The following is a 12,252-nucleotide window of genomic DNA, read 5'->3' as shown; positions in this document are numbered from 1 at the left end:
ATGCAGGAAGCTTTTGGTTGTGTGGTGAAAAACCGCTTTTTCCAACTTCTGGATGATGAGTCTGATCCCTTAGATTTTCTACATCAGACTTCAGTTGAACTTAATCGTAGTAAGAAAAAAGAGGAGACTGCAGCCAAAAAAGCTGGCAGCCAAAGGAGCAACAAAAAAGAATCCCAAAAGGACAGAAAAACCATTGTTGCAAACACTGAGGCCCCAGGTTAGTATAAGGCTGACTCATGTGAAGAGTAGTATACTGAAAGCTTTTCAAAGTGACTGGAACTGTATACACTTGTGGTTTATACCCCATCCATTCAAACATTAGATGGAAGAGTGACTCAAGGGGTAGTGTGTAAGGTTGAGCAATCGGGATTGGAAAAATCGGATTCCGATCGGCAATCGAGAAAATATCGCGATTGGAGTTCCGGTCCCAATCTTTTCGTGCGGGATCAAGATTGGGGCTTATTTCCCACAATGCTTGGCTACTGGCCAGTCATTGTGGGAAAAGCTTGGCACCCATAGGAATGAATGGAAGCTGCCGGCCATCTAACCCCCGGCGTGCCGGCTGCGTCCATTGATTCCTATGGATTTACTGCAGCCTGCCACTCTTCTGCTTCGTGCCTGTTTTACCGTATACTCAGCTGAATATACGGTAAAACAGGGACGAAGCAGAAGTGTGGCAGGCTGCGGTAAATCACTGTGCTGCGCTGCTGTGCCTCATTTTTTTTTTTATTTTTTTTTTTTCCTGCTACGACTTTCACCTTATGGGAAAAAATATTATTATAAGTTTGTAGTTTGGACACAGGGCTGCCTAATGTGTATAATGTTTGTTTCAGAATAATTTTCTACTTGCTTTTATATGTATTCTAGGGAAAAGGGGTGACTTAGAACAAATATATATCCTACTAGCTGGTACCCGCGACTTAGTCTGCGGTGATTGTAGAAGTGGGTATATACAGGCATGGGTAAGGTTTTCGTAGTGTGTATAAGGTATGGGATATGAAATGTAAGTTTGTATCTTGTTTTTGCTGTAATTCAGAGAATACGTGAGACTTTTGTGTTGAAGTTAATTTGTATTTGAGCCGCTATACGGTGTTGTGAGAAACTTTACATAGTGACTTTGGGACAGAGGTATTTGAAGTTAACCCTTTCCCGCCGATGGCATTTTTTGATTTTGGTTTTTCGTTTTTGACTCCCCTCCTTCTAAACCCCATAACTTTTTTATTTCTCTGCTCCCGGAGCCATTTGAGGTCTTAATTTTTCTGGGACAAATTTTCTTCATGATGCCACCATTAATTATTCTATATAATGTACTGGGAAGCAGGGAAAAAATTCTGAATGGGGTGGATTTGAAGAAAAAATGCATTTCTGCGTCTTTCTTACGGGCTTTGGTTTTACGGCGTTCACTGTGCAACCAAATTGACATGTCCCCTGTATTCTGTGTTTCGTTACGATTCCGGGGATATCAAATTTATATGGTTTTATTTACATTTTGACCCCTTTAAAAAATCCAAAACTATGTTAAAAATGTTTTTTTTGAAAAGTCGCCATATTCCGACAGCCGTAACTTTTTTATACGTGCATGTACGGGGATGTATAGGGCATCTTTTTTTTCGGGACTGGGTGTACTTTTTAGTTCTACCATTTTCGGGAAATGTTATTGCTTTGATCACTTTTTATTAAAATTTTTATCAGAATCAAAACAGTGAAAAAACGGCGGTTTGGCACTTTTGACCATTTTTCCCGCTACGGCGTTTACCGAACAGGAAAAATATTTGTATGGCTTTGTAGAGCGGACGATTTTGGACGTGGGGATACCTAACATGTGTGTGTTTTCACAGTTTTTAACTACTTTTATATGTGTTCTAGGGAAAGGGGGGTGATTTTGAATTTTTAATCCTTTTTATTTGTTTTTTTTTTTTTTTTACTTAAACTTTTTTTTTTGCATTTATTAGACCGCCTAGGGGTATTGACATGGGTGGGCGGTGTCGCGGATTGTCAGAGCGGTGGGGGTCGGCAAACATGGCTGCTCCGGAGCGTTATAGAGCGCCTCCTGGAGTATAATTAAGGTGTGGGGCAAAGTGGTAAAGTATATGTATATGTGATTGTGTGGGGTTAGGGGCGAGGCTGTAGAGGGCAATATGAATTTTGTGGCTTGCTATGGTCCAAAGTGTGTGAGATTGCAGAGATAGTGGTGTGAGTTTGGGTTTTGTGGGCTTCCTGGCACAAACGTATGTGCGCTATTGTGACGAAAAGTAGCCTATTGCGCAATCGGGTGTATTAACTATGTTTGTGGAAAATTTCAGCCAAATCGGTGGAGCGGTTTTTCCGTGATTGAGGAACAAACATCCGAACATCCAAACTCACAAACCCACAAACTTTCACATTTATAATATTAATAGGATCCTTCCTATCCTACTAATATTATAAATGTGTGTTCGTTCCTCAATTACGCAAAAATGACTTAGGGCTCGTTCACATCTGCGGCCCGGTCTCCGTACTTAGGTTTCCGTTTCCTGCCTAAAACACAGGCAGGATACGGAAACCTGCAGGAGACTTTCTCACCCATTCATTTGAATGGGTGAGAAAGCTGTCCGGCCGTGCGCGGCGGTGAGCGTTTTGCGCTCTCCGCCGTGAAACCGGGTTTTATAATCCGGACACAGAGTTGGACATGCAGTACTCTGTGTCCAGATAAAAAAAAAATCCGGTTTCGCGGCGGAGAGCGCAAAAGGCTCACCGCCGCGCACGGCCGGACCCGGTCTGTGGTTTCCGTCTTCTGGCATGCAGAAGACGGAAACCACAGAACGGAGACCCCAGACGCAGGTGTGAACCCAGCGTTAACGGATTTGAATGAAATTTGGCACATAATTTGTAACATCGATTAAATCATAGGCTACTTTTTATCCAGGTAAATGACATGGCTACACGACTGTTATGAATTTATGTTGACATACTATATTAAACTGCGCTTGGCAGCAGCTTATCTCTCTGGCTTTATCAACTTATGTTCTGATAAAGCTAGGTCTGTTATCTCTTATGTAAACACACAGCTAACCCTCAGCCCATTCTGTACATGTATTTGCATATTATCTGATTAGCTCCAGGCAACAGGCTGACACTCTGCATGGGAGAACACCTTTAAAGGGGCTCTATCAGCAAAATCATGCTGATAGAGCCCCACATATGCGTGAATAGCCTTTAAAAAGGCTATTCGGGCACCGTAAAAGTTATAGTAAACTACCCCCCAGTTTTAAAATAATACCCTAAAAAAGAATGTGATCTACTTACGCATCGTGCACGCTGGGCGGGCATTCAGGGTGTGTCTTCTTCTTCATCCACGCCTCTTCTTCCTTCGATGTCCTCCTCCGGCGCTCGCGAACTGACATTGATAAAAAAAAAAAAAAAAAAAAAAAAAAATGTCCTGGGCGCATGCGCAGTAGCATGCGGCTTCTACTATGGCTACTGCGCATGCGCCCAGGGCATTTTTATCAGTCAGTTTGCGAGCAGAGGACGGGACCGGAGGACATCGCAGGAAGAGGAGGCGTAGATGAAGAAGACAGCGCACCCTGAATGCCCGCCCAGCGTGCACGATGCGTAAGTAGATCATATTCATTTTTTTTTTTTTTGGGATCATCAATGCCAACAACACGCTCATTATATGGCATCCCAGCGAGCTGCTGAGATGTCGGATCACAAGCACAGCGTAAGGAACAAGTTCAGCAGCAGGACAGTTTAAGAGCTGCTGGAATGCCGAAGCAGGCAAACCATCAATGGCAGCAATTTGCTGAATATAGGCGGATCATCGACGCCAAGAACACGCAGACGAAGTCACGGGCAGAGACACGCACACAAATGACGTATAAAATACATGAGTGCAATACTGGGCAATTCCTATAGGGCCACTACACATACAAAAAATGAAATATACCCGTGTGAAGCTGGGTCCTCCTGCTAGTAAAATCTATCTATCTATCGGAGATTTTGGCTATTTGCACTTTGTGCTGATAAAGCCTGCTCTATCTCTATGTAAACACAAAGATAACGCTACTCATTCTCTGAACTGCAGTAGTCTTCTGTGTCCTGTTCAGCCAGAGGGAGTAGCGGGGAGACAAATACAGGAAGAGAGGAGCAGACACTCAAGGCAGCCTGTTCAGACACTGACCTGGGAAAACCCCTTTCATCCAAATTGCCAGTCTCCCAATTCTAAATATGCCGGGAAAATGAAAATTTTGTGTCGCAACATTTGCGATAAACTAGAGCTATCAAGGTAGCCAGAAGTCAACAGCGTTTTCCTTAAGCAGAACTGAGGAGTATTGAGTAAGCTAGGAGTCAAGCAGCTCTTAGAGCTGACTAAACGCCGGAGCAGACGGATCATCGACGCCAAAAACACGCTCATTATATTGTGTCCCAGCTAGTTGCCAGAACAATCACAGGCATGGCGCGCCAACTGCTACACACAGCTATACTCCAGGTTTCCATAACAACCCCACCATTTTTATACACTACACCCGTAGCAAGGCCATGTTGGTATGCAGAGATGTAGCAGAGCTGTGTAGGCTGTGCGTATGCAAAGATGTAACAGAGCGGGGTATCCTGTACATCAGTGGTGCCCAAAACGTCGAACGCGTTTTACTGGTCGATCGCAAAGGACGTATGGGTCGATTGCGTGACATTTTTTTATTTATTTTTTTACTTGAATCAGTGCAGGAAAGCTGCCGCTCTCTTTGCCCTGGTTCAGACATCTACATTTCAGCGTAGGCGGCGTCATCACACCACCTACGCTGATACACAGACGTCTACCAGGAGAAAAGGATGCGGGAGCAGCAGCAGCATCGAGGTCGGTAAGTATGAGAACTTTGTTTTATAATAGGCCGCTACCTGCTGGAGTAATCCCAGCAGGTAACGGCCTATTTACCTACCTCCCCGGACCTGTTCACTGCCGCACCCGCTTCCCCTTGTACTATAGGCCGCGGCGGGCGGTAGTGAGTAGGCCCGGGCCAGGCCACGATTCCACTACCGCTATTATTATATTCGGGGGTCTTTTCAGACCCCCAAGTATAATAATCGGAGCCCCAGGGGAGGTGAGAGAACATAATAAGCAATGTTACTTACGTCTCTGGGATCCAATGTCAATCTGACGATGCTGTGGCCCAGGCCCCGCCCACAAGAAGTGGGTAGTAGATCTTTTGATTTGGTCATTTTATGAGTAGCTCACATGCTGAAAAAGTGTGAGCACCCCTGCTGTACGTATACAGAGATGTAGCAGAACTGAGTATGCTGTGCATATGTATAGATGTGGCAGAGGTGTGTGTGTGTGTTTGTAGAGATGTAGCAGAGCCTTACTCAAAGTAACAACAGATGGCAAGTTTTTCAATGATATCCATTCTGAGATACACATGATCATATGATGCTTATGCAAACAAAAATGAAAAAATAAAATACACATATATATTTAACAATTTTATTAGTGATGTATTGCTAATAAAGTAGTTACAACTGTATTGCAGTCTATGGGATATTCTGTACAATAGTAATATTCCTATGATGGCCTAATGAAGTTTCCCAGGCCTGTGACAGAAACAGGTCAGCTCCTGCGATCTCGTTGCGCAGGAGCCAACCTGCAACTTGAGAGCTACCCACTGGCTAGGGGGCAAATTGGGGGTGCTTACAGATAGTAATGCCACAATCAGAGTGGACTCTTGATCGCAGGCATTCTCTCTGTGTCTCTGCTGTACATTACAGCAAAGACTTGGTAATTATGGTGACCTCTCTGCAGCAGAGCGGCCGCCAATATCTCTACAGATCCAGGATACGCTGTAATTGCACGGCGGATGGCGGGATGGGTTTGTGCTGCCAGGACACCCTGTCCTTGTAGTTCATGGCCTGCAGCATCGCCCCACACCTGCCGTTGCAGAAAGCTGGCAACAGTAGTGGGACAATGCATTCAGACTATAAGACTCTCCTCCTCCCATATTTGAAGAGAGAGACCAAGGAACTCACCAGACAGGTCAGAGATAAAGTTATGGAGAAGTTATGAACAAGGAAATCACAGGTCAGAGAAGCAGCCAAGAGGCCCATGGTCACTCTCTCCTGAGCTGTAGATTTCTGCAGCTCCTCCAGAGAATCTGTCCACAGGACAACTATATAAGTTGGGCACTCCACAAATGTTGCCTTTTATGAAAGAGTGGTGAGAGGAAAACCATTGTTGAAGGAAAGACATAAGAAGTGCTGTTTGCCACAAGCCATATAGGCAACACAGCAAACCTGTGGAAATAGGTGCTCTGGTCAGATGAGACGGAAGTTGAACTTTTGTGACCTTATGTAAAGTGCTCTGTGTGGTGGAAAACTAACACAGCTCATCACCATGAACACCTCCCCACTATAAAACATGATGGTGGCAGCATCATACTGTGGGGAGGCTTTTCTACAGCAGGGACAGGGAAGCTGGTCGGAGTTGATAGATGAAGCTAAATACAGGGCAATCCTGGAAGAAAACCTGTTGGAGGCTGCAAAAGACTTGAGACTGGGAAGGTGATTTACCTTCTAGCAACACAATGACCCTAAACTTACAGCCAGAGCTACAGTGGAATGGTTTAGATCAAAGAATATTCATGTGTTAGAATAGCCTAGTCACAGTCCAGACTTAAATCCCATTGAGTATCAGTGACAACAGTGGCGTAACTACTGCTGCCACAGGGCTCGGGACATTAGGGAGCCCGGTGACAGCCACTACCGCTGCGGGTTTTTTTTGTTTTTTTTCCTCTATAGGCCGTTACCGGCTGGAGTTACTCCAGCCGGTAACGGGCCCTATATATTTACCGATCCTGGCAGGGGCCAGGATCCGTAAGTGACTGCACGGGCCCCACAAGCACTATTATATCTGGGGGCGGGGTTGGGTCTTTTCGGACCCCCGAGTATAATGATCGGAGGCCCGGGAGAGGTAAGGGAACATAAAAATATTGTTACTTGCCTCTCCAGGCTCCGGGCAGGCTTGACTTGCGTGATGTCATATGACCCGCGATGCAGGGCCCCGGTCACATAACGTCCCGGAAGATGGCCGACAGCGACTGAGAATGCAGAGGAGTCGGGAGATTGGTAAGTAACAGAAGTTTGTTTGTATCCCTCTGGGTCTTTGATTATTATACTCTGGGGTCTGAAAAGACCCCAGAGTATAATTGTTCATGTGTATCCATAATGGGACATAATACTGTGTGTAGGGGCCACTATGGGACATAATAATGTGTACTGGGCCAATATGGGGTATTATGGTGTGCGCAGAAATGGGGGGGGGGTTGGTGGCAGTTGATGTCAGTTGGTCGAGGTCTTCAGCTTCGGTCGGGGGGAGGGGGGGGCATGTGAAAGGTTCGCTACGGGGCCCCGCCATTCCTAGTTACGCCATTGAGTGACACAACTTAAATTGCTGTTCAGACGCTCTCCTTCCAGTCTGACTGAGCTTGAGTTATTTTGCAAAGAATGGGCAAAAATCTGCCTCTAGGTTTTCAAAGATGGTAGAGACATAACCCAAAAGACTTGCAGCTAGAATTGCAGCGAAAAGTGGCTCTACAAAGTAGTGATATAGGGGGATGAATACTTTTGCATGTCGCTCTTTTCATATTTGTATTAGAGTAAAATTATGAAAACCATGTATCATTTTATTTCCACTTCACAATTATCTGCTACTTTGTGTAGGTCTCCCTCTTAAAATCCCAATGAAATACACTTGTTTGTGGTTGTAAGGTGACAAAGTTCAAGTGGTATGAATACTTTTGCAAGCTGCTGTAGTGTGTGTCTTTGTCTTTTGTTCCAGCTGGTTCTGAGTGGTCTAAATTCTGACTACACAGCACTACTCTATTTTGGATGGAGTTCTATTGGTATAAATTATCAACCTATGTATAACTTTATTTTAAAGACAGGCACTTTAATATTGTATAAAAATGCATAGTTTCATGGAATTTTCACTTTTAAAGGGATCCTATCACTCAGGCACGATTTTTTTTTTTCTAAGTACCACGTCGGAATAGCCTTAAGAAAGGCTATTCGTCTCATACCTTTCGTCATCTTCTCCTTGCCGCCGTTTGCCTCCAGTTTTGCTCGGTATGCAAATTAGCCTAGCTATCCTATCCATTACTAGCCCCTCCCCCCCATCTCTCTAGCTAACCTATTCCGCACATTCCTAGCAGAGAGGAAGAGGAGGGGAGGACCCGTTCGCAGGAAGGCTTGGTAAGTATTGATGAGGATGGGGGGGGGGGGGGAGAGTAATGGTGACGTTCCGTTTCAGAAGCGGTGAAACGGTACGTACGTCACCGGATTATCAGAATGTGTCCCTGGAGCACATGACTGTTCCAGGAATATGGGTGGTAATAATATTATATGTATTATTAAAATATATATATAAATAAATATAAATATATATATATATATATATATATATATATATATATATATATATATATATATATATATATATATATATATATTTTATTTATTTTTTGTTTTTAGGCCTGAAGCGAGCTCCAAAACAGTCTATGCAAAAACTGACTGAGGATGAAAATAGCAGCACAGAAATGAACGTGGAAAGATCAGAACGCCGAACTGCCTTCAGAGAGTTCCGCCCAAATTTTATAGACAAGTCCAAAGAGTACAGGGTTGACAAGTATGTACTCTTTGCATCTATATTTGCTTATATTTTTCTTCAGAGATGTGTGCCGACTCTGTGTCATGGTGGTCTTAGGTGGCTCAGTTACTGATTGCAACCTTGCTATGTACAGTCGTACATGATGGCCTGTCAGTCACTAAATTCCCCCCCCCCCCCCCTTCCCCTTCATCTCCCCCTTGACTTGGCTATGGAAGGGGAAAGTGGAAGGCAGGAGACAAGCCGGGGCTGTATGTTTTAGTGAAGGGAGGTAAAGGAGAAAATGCTTTCTGTAACTTCTTTCCAACATTCTTGGTAGTGGTACGGATGATTTGGGGATTTTAATCAAAATTGACTGAGATCCCCTCATCCCAGTCTTTAATACCTTGCCTTGATAGGCTTATGGCGGTCAAAAAAAAAAGCGTTGCAGTAAAATCTCTCAAAAGATTGTTAGGTCAAGTTCTCTAATAGGCCAAAAAGTTTAAAAGTTAGTAACATACCCTTTTCTATATGTAACAGCCCATGCTATGACACTAAAACATTACTTAATCCTCATGATACATGTTGTGAACCTAAAAAGAAAACAAAAATGTTTTGGTTTTTTTGTTTTTTCTTTCCTCTCCTTCTCTTCTTACAAAATATGAAATAAGAGGTAATCAGAAATTGCATATCCCTCAACACTATATCAATACAAAGCATATATTGAGCTGGTTGTAGGTTTTTGATCTAATCAACAAAAATTTTTAAATCATCATACCAATCCATAGAATAATGTAATTAACATTTTAAATATTTTAAATGCCATTCAACATAAACACTAGAAATATTTTATTTATATTTTGTTGCTCAAAATTAATAATTAATAGATACATTGAAAATGACACAATTTTCAAAAGTGTATCTCTGCCATATGAGGTCGTTTGCTTGCAGGATAAGTGACCAGATTTAAAAAAAGGAAATATATAAGCTGTGGGAGTGTACATCAGGGAACAGCACAGGCTTGGTGAGAGGGAAAAGATGTCAAAACTGATCCTCGGATTGTGACCTCCTTCCCTAACCCTCGGCACAGATTACATATTCTCTTCACACACTGCTCACATATGGGAAAACTTTCACTATGACCCTTGATAAATTCTTAGAGCAGTTTGGTTTTCAAAATGGGGGTCACTTGCCAGTTGATTTCACTTTACCTTAGGGCTCTGCAATTGTGCTGCAAATAACTGCGGTGGCAGTGCATTGCAGTTCTTCCTGCAGAGCTTTGCACATAAAGTTTGCAGAGGTTTCCTCTGCGGACTTTCTGCTTCATTTATAACTATAGGGAAACCACTGACCTTTCCGCAGGTATAAACTTCAACTGTTTTGGAAACTACAGCGTATCTGATGTATGTATTTTACTGCAAAGTGGGGATGAGATTCTAGCGAATCCCATCCACTTTGTTGTGACTGTAAAATGCTACTTTTTCCCTTTCTCCTCCACAATGGCACTGACAAGAGGATTTCCATGCCCCCAGGGACAGGAAACAGGAAGTAATCATTTTAAAAGGTTCTTCCTTCACTCACACTCCAGTTGTTTACTGCCCCTGGATGGTGGAAGAACTGCATAGGGGACAGGTGGTCTGGGCTGCTGTCTGCAGTCCTACCTATCCCTAGTTGTAAGCCCGTAGGTGTGGCTACCCTGGGCTGTCTCCCTTTGTAGAGCTTCTGTGGGTGCTTGTTTTCTCTGTTGGAGGCTCCCTGGGGGTTGGGAGCCTTCTGTTCCTCCACGTGTAGACAGGAGTCAAAGCAGCCACAGAAGCATTCTTCGGCCGTCTTCCCTCACTTCCGGTTTCGGCATGTCTGGGGCGGGACTTCCAGTTTGCGGTGTGGTTTTTTTTTTTTTTTTTTTTTTTTTTTATAGCTGCAGTGTCCTTTGGCCCTGGCTTCATCCTGGGATAGCTGTAGCCATCTAATTTTTTTTTTTTTTTTTTTTACCGTTACTGCTTGCCTCTGCTGTGTAGAAGGGCTGGTTATATTGTTATATTGCTGACTCTCATCATGTCAGCCCCTCCAGATTTTCCTGAGCCTCGTAAGCCCAAGATGTAACCTCTACCCCGGTAGGTTCCTCCAGGGCCTTTTCCAATGTCTTTTTAGGTTTTGGTTGGGACCCCTCCTTATAACAATGATTCTTGTTGTGTATAGGCTAAAGAACCAGCCAGGCCTCCTGCATGGAAGTGTGCTTTGTGTCAAAAGTCTGCCACTTTCAGGTAAGAGACAAGTTTGCCAAAAATGCACAGATAAAATTGTGGGGGAAGAATAGTCTCTCTGTTGGATTCCCTTAAAACTATATTCGGGAACAAAGTTAATGCCGCTGTGGACTGGCGTCTGAAGACCCTGGGGACATTTGGCTGGGTATTTCCCTCTACTTCAGCTGCTCATCCTTATCCTCCTGCTCAAATGTCGGTTAGTGATGAAGAAGAGGCGAAATTGAAGGACTCTGACTCCTCTCATAATACAGCAGGGCATCCTCTCTGTCTTGCTGAGGATACGGATTCCCTCCTTAAGGCTGTCCACTCCACCATGGATCTGCAGGAAAAGAACTCCTGTCCATCTTTGACCAGATGTTTCAGGGTCTGTTTCTGGTCCATGACATTGGTAAACGAATCATTGACGAGGAATAGGGGGAACCAGACAAGAGGACCACCTCTTCCAAGATGTTTAAGAGGAAGTATCCCTTTTCGAAGGAGGACACTGCACTCTGGAATAGCGTTCCTAAAGTGGATGCCCCAGTGGCCAAGATTTCTAAGAAACCCACCCTACCTTTTGAAGACAAGGGGTTGTTGCGTGATCCCATGGACAAGAAGGCGGAGGGGTTTCTCAAGACAGCTTGAGACTCCTCAGCCTTCATGTGAAGACAGAGCATCGCTGTCACTTGTACTGCCCAATCCTTGGGCATTTGGCTAGATCAGCTTCAGGTGCACTTGGCTTCTTGAACCCCATGGGAAGAGTTTTTAGAGTTCTACCAACCTTACATTTTTTTGGCTGAATCCTCAGCGGACATTTAGACTGGTGGCCAGGTCTGCTACACTGGCTAATGCTACAAGAGGGACTGTCTTTGATTTGAGATCTTGGTCAGACGATGTAGGATCAAAGAGCAAGCTTTGTCAAATTCCAGGTGAAGGTGATAGTCTGATTGTGGTCTAGACAACATTCTGAAAAAAAGCTTTGGACAACAAGAAAGGGTTTTCTTCAGAGTCCAGATTTTACCATCAGAGGTGTTGCTTTCGGAACCAGAGAAGGAGTCCTAAAGAGGAAGTGGTGGTAGAAACCAGCAACAAAGAGGTAAAGGGAAGAGGCTTCTGACTGCAAGTCCAGCCAGTGATGCCAGCCTTCAACAAGATTTTGCATTATAAGACTTACTTCAGAGGAAGGGGGGTCATTATTCCAGTCCACTCATCCTAGGTCGGGATTGTGTGTGTGTGTGTGTGTGTGTGTGTGTGTGTTATTCTCCTGTATTTCTGGTCCAGAAACCAAATTGCTCCTTCACAGCAATTCTGAATTTAAAATCTCTCAAGCGTTACCTGGAATACAAGAGGTTCAAAATGGAAACCATTCGATCCGTGATAAATCTCCTTACCAATGACTGC

At 44.0% G+C, this 12,252-nt stretch overlaps 1 protein-coding gene across 1 annotated transcript in view; it reads left to right on the top strand.

The window, feature by feature from the left end:
* HABP4 (hyaluronan binding protein 4) overlaps positions 1-12,252 on the top strand; it is a 32,847-nt gene continuing 20,595 nt past the window's right edge. The window contains exons 1-2 of the mRNA XM_075276681.1: positions 1-217; positions 8,497-8,650. Coding sequence (XP_075132782.1) covers positions 1-217; positions 8,497-8,650 — 371 coding nt within the window. The remainder of the gene's footprint in view (positions 218-8,496; positions 8,651-12,252) is intronic.

This window comes from Leptodactylus fuscus, chromosome 1 (genome assembly GCF_031893055.1).
Source record: "Leptodactylus fuscus isolate aLepFus1 chromosome 1, aLepFus1.hap2, whole genome shotgun sequence".
NCBI classification, from domain to species: Eukaryota; Metazoa; Chordata; class Amphibia; order Anura; family Leptodactylidae; genus Leptodactylus; species Leptodactylus fuscus.
Note: the sequence above shows the minus strand (reverse complement) of the source record. Positions and strands in the feature narration are given on the sequence as shown.